At 45.7% G+C, this 19,476-nt stretch overlaps 1 protein-coding gene and 1 long non-coding RNA gene across 3 annotated transcripts; one reads left to right on the forward strand and one right to left on the reverse strand.

The window, feature by feature from the left end:
- Positions 1-619: 619 nt before the first annotated feature.
- Positions 620-19,454, forward strand: GNAT1 (G protein subunit alpha transducin 1). Of its 2 annotated transcripts, XM_079964458.1 has the most exons (11): positions 620-2,255; positions 5,080-5,168; positions 6,434-6,959; positions 8,386-8,428; positions 9,373-9,514; positions 10,037-10,194; positions 11,194-11,322; positions 12,104-12,233; positions 13,101-13,254; positions 15,835-17,571; positions 18,071-19,454. In XM_079964458.1, the coding sequence occupies exons 3-10, from the start codon at positions 6,854-6,856 to the stop codon at positions 16,023-16,025; spliced, it is 1,053 nt and encodes a 350-aa protein (XP_079820584.1). In that variant the 5' UTR covers positions 620-2,255; positions 5,080-5,168; positions 6,434-6,853; the 3' UTR covers positions 16,026-17,571; positions 18,071-19,454. The 2 variants fall into 2 exon arrangements, with proteins under 2 accessions (XP_079820584.1, XP_079820585.1); XM_079964459.1 differs by lacking the exons at positions 620-2,255; positions 18,071-19,454 and having other exon boundaries at positions 4,309-5,168; positions 15,818-16,025.
- On the reverse strand, positions 2,975-11,165 carry LOC307209424. Its single transcript, XR_013835576.1, has 2 exons — positions 10,884-11,165; positions 2,975-3,230 (listed from the first exon to the last, which is right to left on the reverse strand). It is a non-coding gene; the product is annotated as an uncharacterized lncRNA (long non-coding RNA).
- Positions 19,455-19,476: the final 22 nt, after the last annotated feature.

Consider the following 19,476-nt stretch of genomic DNA (forward strand, 5'->3'; position numbering starts at 1 on the left):
TTTAAAGCAGGTGCAGAAAAGGATATTGCAAAGGCGCTTGATTGATGTCAGTAGACAGGGAGCTCCAAAGTGTAGTGACTCACTAAAAGATTGATTCTGCTATTACAGGTGCCCTACCAGTAGATCTTTCTCTGTGGGCTTCTATAAAGGTGGTGGTGTGCTGTGACTAGAGCGCTAGGTTAACACCATATCCTCGGCTCTTTTGCAGGATTTTCCCATTGTCATGGCGATAATAGTGCACAGTTGGGCCATCCCTATGTGCCATGGTTTCCACCACTATTGCACTTCCCCCAGCCTGACAAGCATCTTGGTGGAGCCTGGTTGTGATTTGTAGGCCAGCATGCAGAGGCCACCCTCTGTGCATGTCATTGTTCCTGTGTAAATCAATGTCTGACCATAAACAGCTGGAAGCTGCCCAGATAAGTGCTAAAATTCAGCATGCAGGGGTGGCAGGAAGGGCAGGCTTTGGGAAAATCTAGCAGGGGACATTGCTTTTTTTAAAAAAAAACCAGTGTTATCTGGTATGGCGTACCATGACTTATTTATGTGTCTTGGCATGGTAGCCATTTAGTGTTGGCACCCAAGACACTTTTATCAAGATAGGAATAATGGGACCTTTTAGCCAAAAAAAGGGTGGGAACACATGGGGGATATGGAACATGGTGGCAGGAGAAATATGGGAGACACACAGTGGCCACATGCATCCCACATATGCCTTAGGGGAAGCTATAATGACGGGGGTATAGACACTGCATGTAAAGTTATCCACAGCTTGTTCCCTGTTAATTTACAGAGCCATAGATCCCCCTGCTTATGAAGCAACCAGGTAAATTATTTTCTGCTGCTCCTGTTTTATGAGCAGTCGGGTCAGGAGGGGAGAAAGGGGGCAGGTGTTGGATTCCTTAGACCTGGCAGTGACCCTCCTTGTCCTGCAGCCCACAAACAAAGGCCCCTTGTTCTGCTGCCTTCATAAAAGAGAGAGAAATCTACCTCTCCAAGGGCGTGCTAAGGCAGCCGGTTAAGCAAACACACAGGGAAATGGGGATCAGGGTCATGGTCTCATTTCCTGTCCCCCTAGGCTGAGGAAGTTGCTAAGGGGTGGGTGGGTGGAGTGGTGTGTCCACTAAAACAAGGATGACACAGGTCCTGAACTGCTGGCCCAGGGCTTGTTCTTCCTCAAGCCTGAAGAGGGTCTCGGGGCCTTAGCAGTCTTTTATCACCTGAAGTTTTTTTCTTGGATACTGATACCTCAGAACTGAACCCTAAAAAGGGTAACTGAGGGGGACATGTTTGAGAGAAAGAGTTATAATGCTCAAGGATAAGTGAATGGTTTCTTGGGGCTGCTTAGGGATAATCAGCTTCACACTCAAATTCTGTCAGCTGGCTAAACTTCACAACAGATATTGAACTGGTAGTAGTAGGTAGGCCAGGCTGAAAAGGATGAGTTGTTTTCTCGGTGCTTTTAGGTTGACTGCTTTTGGTATATCTCTTGTGTGCTTTTGTTATATGAAGGACTTGTCTCAGATATGAACTTTACCTCAGAATCCCCCCTTGAGTTCCAGGTTGTTCCTTTTTTAAAGAGGGAAGAATTTTTGCACTCACTGAACAGGCCAAAGGTTTTCTGTGGAAACCACCTTGAATGGGTGTCTTCTCTCATGGCTAAGAGTTGAAACCTTTAAAACACACAGAGAGAAAACCTACATAGGCTGAAAACAGCAGCTTCTTATGGAGTTGTTGCTATCTGGCATCAGAAAGTTAAGTCCTACAGAAAGAAAGCTAGGAAAGAAACCCTATTTGGGTATTCTTCTAACATGGATTTTCATGCAGATTCTCATATATTTCTGTATTTTCTCCATTTTTCTGTATTATGGTGTTTCTAGCAATTTTATGCTTGCACGTACACACACGCACTCCAACTCTAACTCATGTAGGCCAAAGGTCTGAAGTGGAGACCCTTTTGTTGTGGAGGCTCCCCACATGATTTAGCACCCTGTGTTATTGGGGCTCTATGTAGTGTTGCTATCCATCCCTAGAAAAGTATCCACTGTCCCATTTGGACTTCAAACATATTCGAACTCCTCCTCCTCTAAACACTATGGGCAGAGTGTGGGGATGAGAGGGGGAGTTTCAGATAGAGCGTTTTTTTCATGGGCAGGGGGTGATGAGCAAGAGAAGAGATTTGCAGAGACCTCATCCATCCATCTGGTGGAGAGCAGGGGAGATTGGGAAACAGAGTTTTTCGTGGACAGAGACTGGTGGGTGGGAGAGCGTGAACGGGCTTTTGTAAACCATGTACCTTTGTACAGTAATGGATTGCTTTGAAGTCATTTATGCATCAGGTAAAGTAATTTTTAGCCCCCCCCCCCATTCTACCTGTATTTTGTCTGACCTGTCCTTTATATTGCCTGACCAAAGGCGGGATCCCTAGCTCTAAGTCACTTGGGGACCCTCCACACACAAAGGAGGTTCCTGTCTTCAGATCTCTGCCTTGCTATGAGTTGGAGGGTGATGAGGGGTGGAGTTCGAGGTAGAGGGTCCAAATAGAGTCCCACAGCAAGAGGGGCTAAGGGGGCATTGTCTGACCAAATGTTGTGTGAGAGAGAGTGGGATGGGGGGAGCACTGCTGCACTAAAAACTAATGACAAGAGCAGAACTGCCTTGAATTTTATCCTCTTCAATGTTACTCTGGAAGGTAATCTCAAAGCAGATCCTTCCTATCTAAGTTGGCAGCATTTGACAGATCAACACTCTGACATAAGGCTCACTTTGGGAGCTGTGATGGCTGAAATAATAGTAAGCTAGCAAGTCATTTTGCAAAGTCTCGAAGCACATTTGTAGTGATGGTTCCCCCTCTAGTGGCAGAAAGTCACATTGTTACTTGAGGTTAAGGAAGAGAACATAACTGTACGTTTGTCATGCCATCAATACAGGACTCTTGTCTCTGCCTCAACTGTGGGGACATGATGCAGACCACTTTTGTGGTTTCTAGAAGACATTTTATTATGATTGGAAAGGCAAATGAATTCAAAGCTCTCTGCACTGGTCATTTGCTAAATCTCTTCTGGAGAAGTCAACGTATGAGATACTGAAACTCTGTCTTTATGCTGGGGTTTCCTAAGCAGCAATATCTTGTGGGGATCCCAGTCAGCTGTTACATCTCATTCAGTGTGTTCTAAAATCCATTTTCCAGCAGCTCCTCTCAGTCAGACTGAAGCCAAATCCTGCTGGAACTGGCAAGATGATAGTGTTTGATCAGTTTCAGTGTTCATCTCCCCCAGCATCCCGTTTCCAACATGGGACAACCAGATGCTCTAGAAAGTCCACATGCAAGGCACAATGGCATCAGCCCCATCCCCTTGTTTGTCCCCAGAATCTGGCATTTAGAGATAAGTTTCACCTGTTATAGGATTAAACTACAGAGCCTAGGACTTGCCGATCAGAAGGTCGGGGGTTCGAATCCCCGCGACGGGGTGAGCTCCCATTGCTCGGTCCCTGCTCCTGCCAACCTAGCAGTTCGAAAGCACGTCAAAGTGCAAGTAGATAAATAGGTACCGCCCTAGCGGGAAGGTAAGCGGCGTTTCCATGCACTGCTCTGGTTTTCCAGAAGCGGCTTAGTCATGCTGGCCACATGACCTGGAAGCTGTACGCCGGCTCCTTCGGCCAGTAAAGCGAGATGAGCGCGGCAACCCCAGAGTCGGCCACGACTGGACCTAATGGTCAGGGGTCCATTTACCTTTACCTTTCACCTGTTATCCTCACCCCCAAACAGGAGTGTTTTTGTTCAGGTTTCCTCCCTAATGGCCTCCTTAAGGATATTATTATCTGCTGCAACAAACTCAAGCAGGGTATTCTGTCCACTCCACCTACCGTGGTTTTCTGTATTTCTTTTCCAATTGACACTCAACATTCTGTACGTACTGAGCATTCTGAAAATTCATTGGGCATATACTACTAATACCCACCTAGGAGGAATCTGGTTTGTTGTTTTTTTGCATTTAAAAGCAGCATTATAGGCAAAAGCCCCTCCAACTTAGCATGAAATGAAGAAAAATAACTGTATGGAACTATTCAGGAGTCAGAAGGTGTCAAGGGTGCTCCTTAGCCAAAGGAATGCACACAGCAGATAGTGCTTTATTGTCTCAGCTGACACTTACAGTAGCTTCTTGGCTCTGAATACCACACAAACATGTTTAGTATCTAGGCAGCTTTTCCCAGGTCTGTGCTCTATGGAGCAGTAGCAGCAACAGAGGGCCACTCACACTCCACTAGCTTTTCCCCCAGTGGGCTACGCACACACAGGCAGAGGCTGCCTCTGCACTCCCCACGTCAATTCTCTCCTGGATCTAGGAGACAGTGGTGCGGGGGGGGGCACCCGGAAGCACCCAGCCCTTCCCTTGCTTAGCCTGTCTATTTCTCCTCTACCCTCCAGCTCTGAAGTTTCCCCTGCCTCCAACTCTTGCCTCCTGGCTGGAACAGTACCTCACAATTCACTGCCCATTCTCCAGAGTCAACTTGTCCCACTTCCCTCAGTGCACACTAGTCAGCATCCTGCCAGTCCCTGATATTGGGTGCTGTTTCTTCTGCAGATGTCTGTACTTGTTTGGAAGATGGATCCCAAGCTCTGCTTTTTGGCAAAGGCATTCATCCTTTTTCACAAGAGTATTAGTACCTTATCTCAGGAACAAGGCAAGTCAGTATGTTTAAGTTTTCTTCCCGTATAACCAGTTTGTTTACTTAAATTCATATTATTTAAAGTTTTACATGTGCATTTTTAAAACATGGAAATAGCAGGTAAATAATACTAATAAAGATTCCTCAGCCTCAACAATGACATTTTGTTTTATCCTTTAAACACCTACTGATTTTTTTTTCCTTTGCTGCCAAGCTTCTGTAGGCGATAAAGAAGACATTGTTCTGTAGCAGTTAGTTGATGGTCTCTTATTTTTAATGTGTTTTTATTGTATATAGACAGTCTAGTTGTAAACCACTTAAAATATTTTTATGATCTAAATATTTTTTATAAATAAATAACCGTACCCTACCCAACATCTGTAACATATAGTTCAACCACATATAGAGACTTCCAAGAGGGAATAAGCAAGTTCACAAGAGACAAAAAAACAGGGGGAATGGAAAGAGGAAGAACAGAAGGAAAGGGAGCAGGGAAGGTGAGTTTTAATATTCCCTTGCAAATCTAGATCAAACAGTTCCAAGAACAATGGAATAGATAGATCTCACTCACCTCTCACCAGTTAATCCTATTGCAAACCCGATTAACCATTACTGTCCATTATAAACACATTCCATTATTATTTCCAGAGAGGTGGCCACATCGGTTTCTTGCAGCAGAAACAAGAAGAGTCTTTTGGCACCTTAAAGACTAATGAAAGTATTATGCCATAAGCTTTGGTGGACTTCATCAGATACATGAAGTGCTTTCCTGAATTGCAGGTACATCAGTATATATCTCCATGTGCATATGTACCTGCATAAACTCACAAATTAAACAGTGCATTTAAAAACCATGTTGGGGGGAATGGTTCTTTGAATTAGGCAGCACCGGGCACTCCCTGCAAGTATTCCACAAATAACTGGGTCGTAAAGGTTAAGGGACCCCTGACCATTAGGTCCAGTCGTGGCTGATTCTGGGGTTGTGGCGCTCATCACACTTTATTGGCCGAGGGAGTTGGCGTACAGCTTCTGGATCATGTGGCCAGCATGACTAAGCCACTTCTGGCGAACCAAAGCAACGCAGGAAACGCCATTTACCTTCCCACTGGAGCGGTACCTATTTATCTACTTGCACTTTGACGTGCTTTCGAACTGCTAGGTTGGCAGGAGCAGGGACCGAGCAACGGGAGCTCACCCCGTTGCAGGGATTTGAACCACCAACCTTCTGATCGGCAAGTCCTAGGCTCTGTGGTTTAACCCACAGCGCCACTCAGTATATATTCACGGGTCAATAGCGCTCACATTTTAGCAGAGCTGGTGTAAGAGAGCACTGCAATCGAATCTGTGAGATCTGGATGCTGTTCTTAGTCAAGAACTCATTGTATGTAGATAACACTGTCCCTCACACTCATTTCTACTTCTGTAAATCACACAAAAAAAATCTAATTTGCAGGGTGCTTTTCATGAGAATTAAAGTGTCATATTTATTAATAGTTTGGGGGTGATGGTACAAGTAGTTTTTATTAGCCTCCCCATCTTAAGGTTGTGAGGGGGTTTTGTAGGGAGTTGGAATGGCCCGACCAAGCTAACTGTCCTCTTTCAAGCTGTGATAAAATTCACTCAGAAGCCAGAGTGAGATGGAAGCAAAAGGGCCATTTGGAAACCAATCCACTGTAGCTCTCCCTATGCTACTATAGCAGGAGGAGTGAGGTGCGACTTGGAGGGAGGGGTCTGTTTTTACAGTGTTGATGCTTCCCTCCAGGTCAAGAGCAGATAGAAAGTGGAAACTGCTGAGTTTAGCATGCGGGGGGATTTGAGGGGCTTTATCTCAGGAATAGATTTGAGCAGCTGCTGAGCAAAGCAAGTCAGATTAAACTAAGAGGCAGGTCCTGCGGGTGTATTGCTCCAGGCCCTTACTCACCTGTTCTCACTTCACATTGGCCAATACTGAACATCTGACCCCCACCGGGTGGCAAAGTCCTCCCACCTGCAAGGCAGAAAGTGGCTGGTGCTGGAAAGGGGCGGGAGCAGCCGTCAATATTGAAACATCTCAAGGGTGCAAGACTAGGAAGGTTCTGTGTGGAATACTGCTGGGCTGGACAGAAAGGCCAAACCACAGCAGGACGTGCTGGAGGTCCCACAGGGGCTTGTGAGGATCCTCTCTTGCTGAACGAAAAGGACGATGGGTGCAGGCGCCAGTGCAGAGGAAAAACACTCCCGTGAGCTGGAGAAGAAACTGAAGGAAGATGCTGAGAAGGATGCCAGGACAGTCAAGCTACTGCTTCTTGGTAAGTCCACCCCCACAGGCAGTCACTAAGGCTTTGCCCTTGTTGTGACTTACTTCTCACCCTCGCTGACCCCCCTCCTCTCAATACTCCCATTGCTTAACACATCTGAAAGCTGGTGCTGTAGATGTTGGTGGTGAATGCATCTACCTTTCCAACAGCAGCTGTTTGGATCCTCAAATTCTGAGGAACCTGCCCAACGGCAGTGCTACAGAGCCACCAAGGCATTATTGCAACCACTCCACCCCCCTTTTCCACCTCAGTGTGGGGCTTTGTCCAGTGGCATAGTGTCTGGTACTTATGAGGCAAGGCAAGGCTGAGTCCAAACACAACACAGGGAAGGAGGTAGCAGTACATACACACACACACACACACACACACACACACACACACACACACCGTCTCCTGCCCTTAGCTGTGATGCCCTCATCATTGTGTGTACCTGTACTGCTTGTTTTCTGTGAAGCATTGCAGCTAAGCTGCCCATGGCCCAGATCATGTTATCTCTGCCATAAAGGTGAGCAGTGCTTAAAGCAATCTTAACCAAAGCCTTTGGGCCCAGGTAATCCTCCACAGCTCACTTGCTGCAGCACCAGCATAGATCCATGTCTGGAGGGAAGTTCATTATAAGGAAAGAAAGAAAAGACATGCCCTGTGAATTGGATCACTCACAGGGCCACCATGACCTCGCAGCCCAAGTCAGCAAAGCTATTACGACTGCTGTCACCATACTTGGAATAGTTATCCTCCCCCCTTCTACCATACCATGCTCTTCCCCTCCCTTCCCCAAACTTGGCATGTATCCGTCAAAGTTTGGAAAACTTAAAAGAGGTAGATAGGTAGGCTTGTCAACTGACCCCAAACCCTAGCCTGGACTGTTCCTGGGCATTTAACTGCCCTTCAGTCTGCAGTGATTGGCAATTGAAGTGCTTTTCACAGCAGTGGGGTACCTGCTGTAAGTATCTGCACATTGAGAAGCTGTTAAAGGCACAGCTACAATGGCTGGTTGGAAACTGGCATCCCTAGATGATTCAAGGCCTCTCCCTGCCTCTGGTTGTTTAATGTTGTATTCATCCCCAAAGTGTATTAAAAGCAAAACCACTAACATGCTTCATGAAGCCATATCTTGCAGCTGCTAAGGCAAAAACTGCTAAGGAGGTTTGGATTGTGTATTCTAAACATATCCAGGACAGGCTGTGTGTCATATATAGCTCTGTCCTCCAACATTGGACAATGGCCTGGGGGTGGGGAGCAACAACCCAAGGAACTACCCCTGCTGCCCCCATCCTTCACTCAGCCTCACCCACTTCGCCTCACCATAAACCTCCCAGCAGGTCATTTCTTGTGGATTTTGTGTCATGGATGAAATTAAGTTTTTGAGTCAAATACAGATTATAATCTCTTTTCCTTTCTATTTTTCCCTCACCAGGAGCTGGAGAATCAGGGAAAAGTACCATTGTCAAGCAAATGAAGTATGTGTGTGCACAGGCAGCTATTCCTTGCCCACTACAATAACTCTTAAAGAGTGATAGTGAAACTGTACTAATAGGAATTCCTTAGCATACCCAATTGCATTCTCCTCTGGAAGAGACTGGTAATGCAGAAGTTCAGACCGCCCCCTTCTTACAAGGCCACTTCACATACTATGTTTTTAGGTGCACACCCATGATGATTTAAGTGAACACCTAAAAGCACAGTGTTTGTACACAACGAACATGTTTGCACATACAAGTACATCCTTCAAGGTGCGGATTACTGCTCCCTGTAAAGCGTGTACTTGTTGCCAGCAGCTGGAGGGGAATGCAGTCAAACATGCTGGGAAAGAACTGCTGGCTGGCTTTCTGCATTGTTTTTATCTCCATGGTAGGTAATTTCCTCTTAAGAGTTGGGAGAGGAAGAAGGGAAAATTAGCTGGTCACCTTCCCACCCGCATCTTTCCCTAGACCTAGAGACATTTCCTCCACACACACTATTCCAAAGGTTTCTTTCTGGCAACATATTCTGAAGCCATTTCTAAAATCTTTGTTCTTCATGGTGGATTTGCTTGACTCCCGTCTAACCAGACAGTACTGCTAAACTTTTCATGGCCCTGGAGAGACCTAAGCTGGTAGAGGCCTGTCTGACACATGCTGCAGAATGAAAAATCATTATTATTGTTGTTGTTGTTGTTGTTGTTGTTGTTGTTGTTGTTGTTAACCACCCACCCTTCACTCTGAAGTCTCAGGGCAGGTTACAGCATTAAAACACTGTGGTATAGAGTCATGTGCTGGAATGGCTCCAGTGCCAAGCTAAGTGTCTGTCATCTCTGGCCTCTGGCCCCATTAGCTGGCCTCTCAGCAGTTCCCTCCCTGCCCAACATCCTTTAGCACACTAGTCAAGACCTGTTGGATTGATTTTCTGCCCTTACCTTTCACAGAATTATCCATCAGGATGGTTATTCATTAGAGGAATGCTTGGAGTTCATCTCCATTATTTACAGCAATACTTTGCAGTCCATGTTGGCCATTGTGAGGGCCATGGGCACACTCAACATCCAGTATGGAGACTCAGCCAGGCAGGTGAGTCACTGAGGAGTGGACTTTCTCCCAATGGGAATAAAAAAAAGGTAAAGGTAAAGGACCCCTGATAGTTAAGTCCGGTCATGAACGACTCTTGGGTTGCGGTGCTCATCTCGCTTTACTGGCTGAGGGAGCCAACATTTGTCCGCAGACAGTTTTTCCGGGTTATGTGGCCAGCATGACTAAGCCGCTTCTGGCAAAACCAGAGCAGTGCACAGAAACGCTGTTTACCTTCCTGCTGGGGTGGTACCTATTTATTTACTTGCACTTTGACGTGCTTTCAAACTGCTAGGTTGGCAGGAGCAGGGACCGAGCAACGGGAGCTCACCTCATCGTGGGGATTCAAACCGCCGACCTTCCAATCGGCAAGCCCTAGGCTCAGTGGTTTAACCCACAGTGCCCAAAGGGAATAGTCATCTATTAATTAATCTATTTATTGTTATCATAATCAGAGGCTGATTTAAAGGGAAGGGCATTGGGGTGCTTTATTGCACTTAACTTTGCCTCCTTTCTCAAATGCAGGATGATTCCCGGAAGCTGCAGCACTTAGCAGACACCATTGAAGAAGGCTGCATGTCAAAGGAGATGTCTGACATTATCTGCCGGCTCTGGGAGGACACCGGCATCCAAGCCTGCTTTGAGAGGGCCTCAGAGTATCAGCTGAATGACTCAGCTGGCTAGTAGGAACCCATTGCTTACACCCCTTGAGGCAAAGGCCCCTTGAGGCAAAGTTACCACAGGAGTGCAATTCTATTTATTTCATTTATGAATCGCTTCCTATGAAGCATCTCAAAATGATTTCACAATGCAATAAAAACATCAGTAAAACAACTGTATATACAAAAACAGTTAAAACAATATACACAGAGACAAAACTTAAAATCTAATGCATATCATGACTAAGGCTTTTTAAAAAATCCTCTTAGAAGGCTTGTTGAAAGAGGAAATCATCTTCAACAGCCACTGAAAAAGCAGCAGAGATGGCAATGACTGGGTGCACCTGGAGTCGTGCATCTCTTCCCACTGAACTAACATAGTTGCATGTTTGGGAACGTTCTTAAGACATTTATATTTGTGCATCTCTGACTGAGAATATGCCTGCTCCATAGGCAAGTCCAGCAAGCATAGAAATCCAGGGGAGAGAACGTCCTTATGCTCAGCCACTCTTGGGCAGCCCTCACCTGCTGCAGCTGGCAAGGTGCTTCCCTAAGAAGCAGAAACTTGAAAGGTAATTCAAGAAGGAAGGCTGAGATCAGGAAACTTCAGCTTTGCTGAATTTGAGCAGTACAGCAGAGTACTTAGCAGCCACCTTCCTGCTGCTGATTCTTTAAGAACAATGTTATTTTTTCCGATATAACCTGCTACTCACCTTGTCCAACGCACATGGCCACAGGAAACATAGGAAGCTGCCTTATACTTAAGACCATGGATCCATTTGGCTCAGTATTGCCTAGACTTTGTAATGGCAACACTGACTTGCAGAGCCTCTTCAGGGCTTCAGGCAAGAGTCTCTTCCAGGCCTTCTTGGAGAGATGCCAGAGTATGAGCCTGCCAGCATGCAGAGCAGGTGTTCTGCCCCTGAGCCCTGGTCCTTCCCCATTGTGACTGCCCACTCTGAAGACCAGAGGTCTCTCAGGTCTAGTTCACATGGTAACCCTGGTACCTTTCTCTATTCACAGTTACCTGAGTGACCTGCCGCGACTAGTGGCCCCTGGATATGTCCCCACAGAGCAGGATGTTCTCCGCTCCAGGGTTAAGACCACGGGCATAATTGAAACCCAGTTTTCCTTCAAGGACCTCCACTTCAGGTATTGTATGACTGTGGCTGGCGGACAACCGACCAATAAGGAAGATTGCAAAAGAGGGTGGATCATGCATCTGTGGAAGCAGTTGCCATGGAGTAACTGGTGCAGCATTGTGATGAAAGGCATGAGTTTTGACTCCCCTTCCCAATCCACCACTGGAACTCCCAATTCAGCCATGAACAGGCCGATTGGTTTTAGGCAAGCCGCTCCCTCCTTCCCTCCCACTTCCACTTGTAGTATGATAATATTGACCTGCTTTATAGCACTGTGCCAATGTACGGGAAGGGCTTTGGGCAATTAGGAAAAATCATTCCATAAGTACTCCGTTTCCTTTTATGGGAAAAAGGATAGAGAGAAAGGTACATAATTTAAATATCTTGTACCTCAGTTATTCATGTAATGGATAATCCAGCACAATCCTGATAGGTATACACAATGGTGCAGATAGGTGATTTTAGTTTTTGGGCTCAATGGCCTTACCAGAGGGGGGGGGGCGGAGGTTGGGTGTCTCTTTAGATGGTCCTGTGTATTACTTCACTCACTTCAAACTCTGGAAAGCCATCTCTGCTGTGCTTCTCCCGTCCCCGTTCTCACTCAGTCCCAGAGATAATAAATGCTCACCCATCCAATTTGACGGTCAGCTCTTCATTCACCTCGCTGTTAAGGACCACATTTTGGGGCCCCTATGGCTCACTGCAGACCTTTCCCCATCAATTTGCAGTAACACACTGGGGGACTGCTGGGGAAGGCTGCTCAGAAGGGGCCTGTCTTAACTTCCTGGCAGGATGTTTGACGTGGGCGGCCAGCGCTCAGAACGCAAGAAGTGGATCCACTGCTTTGAAGGAGTCACTTGCATCATCTTCATTGCTGCCCTCAGCGCCTATGACATGGTCCTGGTGGAGGACGACGATGTGGTAAGTAGCACCTCAAGGTATATTAAGACCTTTTAGACTTTGGCTGCCCGGATTTGTAAATAGGCGTGGTGGATTAGTGGCAGGGGTAGTGTGCTGGAATGGTTACAGTGTCAGTCTGGGGAGATCAGCGTTTAAATCCTCACTAAGCCATGAAGCTCACTGGGCAAGTCACTCTGCTTAACCTACCTCAAAGGGTTGTTGTGAAAATAAAATGTGTGAAGGGGACAGTGCCCTACAGCTGCCATGAGCTCATAGAAGGAAACATGGTGTGTAAATAAGATATACCACATTTTCCCATGTTTAAGACAATGTTTTTTTATTATAATTAAATGTTAAGAATTGGGGGTTGTCTTATACATGGATAGTGCAGAGGGAGCAATTAGGGGTGGCTGCGAACAGGAGATTGTCAGCGGTGATAGGTTGGGTGATTGGTGGCTGTGGCAAGGCCTGTTGGCGATTGGCTGCTGCCCCAGCAGTTGGGCGGGCGATTGGCGGCTGCTGGGGGCCAGATGATCGGTGGCTTTGGCGAGGCATGTGATTGGCAGCAACGGTCCAGCATGTGAGCGACCCCCCCCCAAATAGCTCAACTACTCTGGGCAATCCCCCCCAAAAAGCTGAACAACTCAATTTTTCTCCACTTGGGATCCCAAAAAATAGAAAAATATGGTAAGTAGTGCCAAACTGGCTGTGGCATATCATGGTGAAATGACCTAAAGGGGATTAGGATAGCGTTACAGAATGCGCCTTCTGTACATTTAGGACACAGTTTTTGCCTACTGAAAGGCAGAGGGGCAAAGTTTCTGATAAAATCTGGTTTAGGGCTATGGATGAAATTGAAGGTCTTTCTAACCCTGCCTTCCCTTCCAGAATCGCATGCATGAGAGCCTGCACCTCTTCAACAGTATCTGCAACCACCGCTACTTTGCCACCACCTCCATTGTTCTTTTCCTCAACAAGAAAGATGTTTTCCAGGAAAAGATCAAGAAGGCACACCTCAGCATCTGCTTTCCAGATTATGATGGTGAGTTCCCAGCGTGCAACATCCACATTGGTGTGGCCGCAGCATCTTCTAGCAAGGCTGAGGCACTGATAGCCCCCCAGATTCTGTTGGATTCCAACACCCATCAACCCTAGCTAACATGGCCAGTGTTGGAGGGTTATGGGTGTTGCAGTCTAGCTCTTGGATAGCTCAGTTGGTTAGAGAGTGGTGCTGATAACACCAAGGTTGTTGGTTCGATCCCCATATGGGACAGCTGCATATTCCTGCTTTGCAGGGGGTTGGACTAGATGATCCTCAGGGTCCCTTTCAACTCTACGATTCTATGAGCATCTGGAGGGCCACAGGTGTCCCATCCCTTGTCTCCTAGTGAGCAGAAATGCCGGAATTTGCATGGTAGATGCAAGAAGGGTGTTTTCTCTTTTTTTAATTCTGAAAAAGGCTTCAGAAGATGAACACCAGCACAGTTGACTAGTTTCAGACTGGTCTGGTATTTTTATCAAATAAGCAAGAAATGGAAAATTGCATACATTTAGATGAAGTAAGGAGGAAATAAATGACCAAGGGCTGTACCATCATCCCACCCGCCTTTCCAAGAAAGATGGTGGTACTAGATGAGGACTATATTATCACAATGAAGCAAGTTTTAATTTCTTTATCTCCACAAAGGCTCCCTCTTGTCAACCTATAGGGTAAAATAATGCATTCGGTACAACTGACACCATACAAAGATGGCCCAAGGAACACATTATTTTTGCAGCTGGCCTAACCATGTTAAAATTCATGAGTTCAGCCATGTTGACTTTCTGAATGACACCCACTTCTATTATTTCATGGAGCTGTTAATAATACTCCTCTATTTTCTTGGGTGGATGCTGCATTAATCATGTGACTGGGGATGGGGAGGGCCGCAGGCGGGAATGGGAAGAGTTGGCCCTTTGTGCCCCCGGTGGAGAGCTTGGCGCTGCGTGTGCTTGGTGCTGTCTTGAACTTTTATTACAGGGAGAAAATACATGGAGTATTTCATTTGCTCCCTTGGAGCAAAAGGAACAAGTTACTTTCTGTAATCTATGGATATTATCTTGCAGGGAGAGAAGGTGGGTGTTCCTTTAGTGGAAAAACCCAAAAACAAACATGTTTTGGGAAAGATGCCACTAGGGGGCCTCGGTGCTCTGTGAAACATGACTCTCCTCTGCCACGTAAACCAGAACCCGGCATCTCCAGTGATCTTCCAAGGGCTGTGTGACAGACAGAAGTTTTTTTTTTAGTTTTCACACTTCTGTCTTGCCTATTATTCCTCATTTTAGTCTTTAAAATTGCTTTCCTCCAGCTCCTACCAAATGCAGGCACTTCAAATGTGGTGTGCTTCGTGTGGTCATGGTTAAAAAGTTGAATGCATGCAAAACTCCTCTTGCCTCTCCCCTTTTTTTTAAAGGAGCAATTGGATGTTGCAAATGGAGAGGGAGGGTGGCTTTGGCCATTTTCTTGCTCAGAATTGCCCCTAAACTGCCTTTTCACCCACAGTGGAAAAGTCTAGTCTCGGGGCTGATGCCCAAACTAGGACCAATGAGGGCATATATTTACCTTGGGTTCTGGCCCGAATCCTGTCTAAAGCAGGGGACACTGGCCTAGCCTTTAGTAGGGAAGCATGTGTCTAGGCTCACCCTGCCCCACTTACCTCTCCGACAGATGCTTTTCTCCTCAGCTACTGAAGTGAGTAGCAGCAGTGAGTTCAGTTGGAAGAGAAGTACTGGGTGGTTAGAGGGAAGGTTTAGAGCCCCTCATCTGCACACCACTTTTGCTTTCAATACTGGCCCCTCGGCTCCCTACTTGGTATATATGTGATTGGAACTGACAAACAGACCTGATGTCACATCCAGTTTTACCCTTCGCGTGAAATTTGTATTATTTTAGGCCCAAATATGACACAATAGTCGTTCCAATAAGAAAAATATCTGGAAAACCCTGGGGTTATCAAAATATCAAACTTTTTAATAAAAAAGCATGATTATTTGAATCCAAGAAAGTTCTAAAGTACCATTTGAAAGCCTAGAGAACCCTGGAAAGCTGCACATACTTAGCAGTCCCCACACCCCTTTCACCAACTGAGCAAGTTTTTAGGAAGGAGCTCTCCTACAAATGTCAGATGAGGTTTATATGAATGACGAGGGCCCCTAAGATATGCAGAACCAGAAGTTACCTGGGGAATTACAGAACATCGAAAGGGATGTTCTCTGAGCAACAGAAATGTGAGGTACAGTGCACTTCCCACAGAGGAACGTTTGCTATAATGATTACTATCATGTCTAACAAAGTGATTAAGCTGCAGCAGCTGCCGTGGCAGAGATTGGGATAAATTCTTCACAGCCTTCAGAGTCCAGCAGGTGTCAGGTTTAGCGTCATGGACAGGGGGTTGTGTCCAATCTCAACCTGCCCCGGGAGGCATATGTCACGATAAATAATTAGAGCCCTGCCTGATTTGTGGATGGAGGATGATTCTGAGGCAGGAGGTATCATGTGGAAATGTGTAGAGGCAGATTTTAAAAAACCAATTCCTAAGTGAAGCTGCTCTCTGATTACATCCCAGCATCCGTGTCTATACAGGGTCCAATACCTACGAGGATGCTGGTGCCTACATCAAGGTGCAGTTCCTGGAGCTGAACATAAGGAAAGATGTGAAGGAAATCTACTCACACATGACCTGTGCCACAGACACCCAGAACGTCAAGTTTGTCTTTGATGCTGTCACTGACATAATCATCAAAGAAAATCTGAAGGATTGTGGCCTTTTCTGACTGCAGGTGGGTTTTTCTCCCAGGTTGGTCAACTCTATGCAGTGGGTAAGCCAAGACCCCACTTTCCTAGTGCAAATGGTCAGGCGGATCCTGTTGTATTATTTGATTGTGCAATGAGAAGTAAAGCAGCCTTCTGTAGCAGAGCAAGGCAGACTCTTGGCATCACCACTGAACCATTTGCAGGGGGGTGGAGGGGGAGGCCTGTATCTCAAAATTGGAGGATAAATACTTTGCACATAGAAGGTCAAAAGATCACAGTTCAGTGTCTGACATCTCCAGTTTGGTAGTAGGTGATGTGAAACCATGCTGGTCTGAGGCCCTGAAGAACTGCTCCCAGGGAGAGCAAATGAGTTTTAGACAAGCAACTTGGCCTAGTAAGCAATGAGTTCCCATGGTCCCTTAACAACAACAGAGGGCAAGCCCTGCTTGTGGGCATCTATGAGGAGCTCTGTTTGCCAATATGCAGAGCAGGATGTTGGACTAGATAGCTTTGTTGCCTCAGAGCTAGGATCTATTCAGTTGCTAGGATAGGGTAGGCCAAAGTGGCTTTCAAGGAAAACTAGTTTCTAAGTGGGATCTTTGTTCCTCACTTTGTACACCTTTTCTCTCTCTAGGTATTCCCGGCCCTTCTGGTGAAATGCAGCATTGCAAATTCAGCAGCGTGAAAGGGAAGCATTCCCCTCACCTGAGCTTATGCACTCATTCGCATTCGTTCTTGCATGCTGGCTGGCTATAGTGGGGAAAGGAGTTTCTCCCTCATCTGAGCTAAGCCAGACAAAAGATTCTTCATTTCATCATGGGCGTTTAATTGACCCTCTGGATTCGGAACTCTGAGATTACTAGGCAGCTTCCAAATTACACCCCAGGAGTGTTGACCGCTACCTCTTCCTTGACACCCAGGAAAAGCAGGCAAGAGCTTCATTCTGGTAACTCACTTTCTACCTAAGCCACCTCTGTAGTGTGGGAGTTGTTAAGCATGTGTAGAGTTTCCTCCCATACTGGGCTTGGTTGCGGAGTCCTGACAGTTTAGGAAACCTTTTTCTTTCTGTCCCCTTATTTCTGCTCTTGTAAATAGTGGGCACTTGCTAGGCTTCTTATAGGTGTACTAGGGCACTAACACACCTGTGCACACAGGGTGCTGCAGTAGCACAAGTAGATGGAGAGAGATTCGAGCCTTTACACAAGGTGCAAAAGCTTGAAAACCAAACTCCTGGTCAAGGCACAAGTCAAAATCCTAGAGCTATCCGTAATACAAAATTTCAGTTTTAATTTTTGCTTAAATAGCATTTTCTTAGCATGGCTCTCTAGTGAAGCTTTTTCTTTGTTTCACTGGGGGGCTCTGTAATTATCTGTAGCAGAACCAACAGTATGTGCCCAAACACACTGACCTCACAATATCACAAATAGCTGGTAATTGATAATTACTTTATCAATAAAGGAATAAGTACAATTATTTCTTTATACTTTATCTCTTTCGTTTCTAGGACTTAGAATCATTTATCTATTACTCTTTCTTTAGCTTGGAGTGATCTGTATTTAGTTACTAGTTCTTAGACCCAAAAGTCCACGTGTTTGTGTTAACTACCAACCATTACTCATGAATTAGGATGGTTTCATCCTGGAAGAAGAGATCAAGGTCCTCTTTAGCCATCAGCAAAGATATACACAAAATCATGAGGTTGTCTTGAAAACCAAGGGCTATTTTATGTGAGCCTAATTCACCTGCTGGGTCATTCAGAAATTACTATCTGAATTCTTTTTGTTGGGGAGGGGAAGACCTCTATAAGACTCTACAAAAGTGTATTTAAAATAGAGTTGTGCTATAAAACAATGTATTTCACACCCATGTATATATGGCTGTGGTTAGTTAAAGCATGCTGAATGGGAAAGTACATTAACTGGAGGCTACAGGAACTGTGCAAATGGAGGCAGCACCAGCCATGGATTCTGCACAAATCCCAGCCAGTCAATGTTCATGGTTCCTAAATAATGTAACGGCATGTGCATATTCAGTCAACAGGGAATTCCACACATTTTCTGATCAGTGTGTTCACTTGGACACTGAACATTTACAAGTCAACATAGATCCATATAACACATTGAACACAACCTGAGAGAGTAGGCATATTGACTGCACAATGGACACAATTACTTTTTCATCTTTCTATTATGTGCACGTTTTCCACATCTGAATATGCACAACAGCTGCTTTCCCTGCACATTCGGTCTATGTGCACACTCCCTGCCCCAACCCCAGCACCACCACCAAAAAAAAAGAAAAAGATAATTCCTCATGGTATTTCCAAGCAGAGGTCTCTAATGGGAACCTTGAGAGATGGCTTTCACAGAGTTGCTCAAGTTAGGAAAGGTTCTTCTTTGCTGTCTACGATATGTCTCTGGCTTCCTCCCAGCCAAGCGAGGAAGCCAGTGGTGTAGTCCACACCATGCAGCAAATGGTTACATACACCCCCCCCCCACACCATAAAGCCCCTAATCAGCTATGGGGGCGGGGAATGGCAGGTGATCTGCTGCATTGGACACTGCTAGAAAGGCTAGGAGCCCATGTGTTATCTTAAGACTCTACTCATTCACGCTTGTTCTGGGAAGTGCGATTTCCAAGGGTTGTGGCTGAGTTTTATCTAAACTAAACCACTTGCAAACCTTGAAGTGCAGATGATGCCAGACTGATGGAACCCCTTTCAGAGCCATGTGCGAAGCCAGCTCTTCAGTGCTGTGTTGTGTTTTTGTGGCCCCAGTTTAAAGCAAAATGGTCTGGCGAAATCCATTTGGCAATGCAAAAGTCCTCCCTGGTGCGTGCAAGAGAAGCAATGCAGAGTAAACAGGGCTTTCTTTCTACTTTTTATTATTTCAAACCGTGTGAACAATTTGGTAAAACATTGTGATAAAAGCTAGGCTGCGTCTTGACGGTTACTAATGGCCCCGGTGCCCATCGACTGCCCGGCAGGCAGGACCGCTTAACATACAGCAGTGTTTCCTCAACTGATACTACAGTTAGAGCTAAGAAAATACATTAAAATAGACCTGACATTACAGCAACCTCAGGCCCTGGGGTGGGGCACAAAGGAATGGAAAGAAGTCCTTAGTGGAATCTTAGCCCTTAGGAACCTAATTCTGTGGCCAGGAAGAAAAGGTGTTTTAAACCCTTGGGCGCTGCCCCCTCGTAAAAAGCTTGGCCTGGACCACAGCAGAAAGGGAGAAAAGGGCTGGGGGGGGGGAGAGAAAGGGGGAGTCCATTTTATGCTAATCTAAAACACAATGCACATTGAAGCAAACTAAGAAACAGATGTAAACATACAGACACCCTCAAGGCACAAAATTTACTAGAGAAGATGAGCTCATGTTGGGCAACTCAACTGTTTAACTACATGACATTTTAAATAAGGGTTTCTTTTTTTAAAAAAAAAGGTTTTCTTAAAAAAAAAAATAGGTC

This window comes from Podarcis cretensis (genome assembly GCF_951804945.1).
Source record: "Podarcis cretensis genome assembly, chromosome: 2".
Classification (NCBI taxonomy): domain Eukaryota; kingdom Metazoa; phylum Chordata; class Lepidosauria; order Squamata; family Lacertidae; genus Podarcis; species Podarcis cretensis.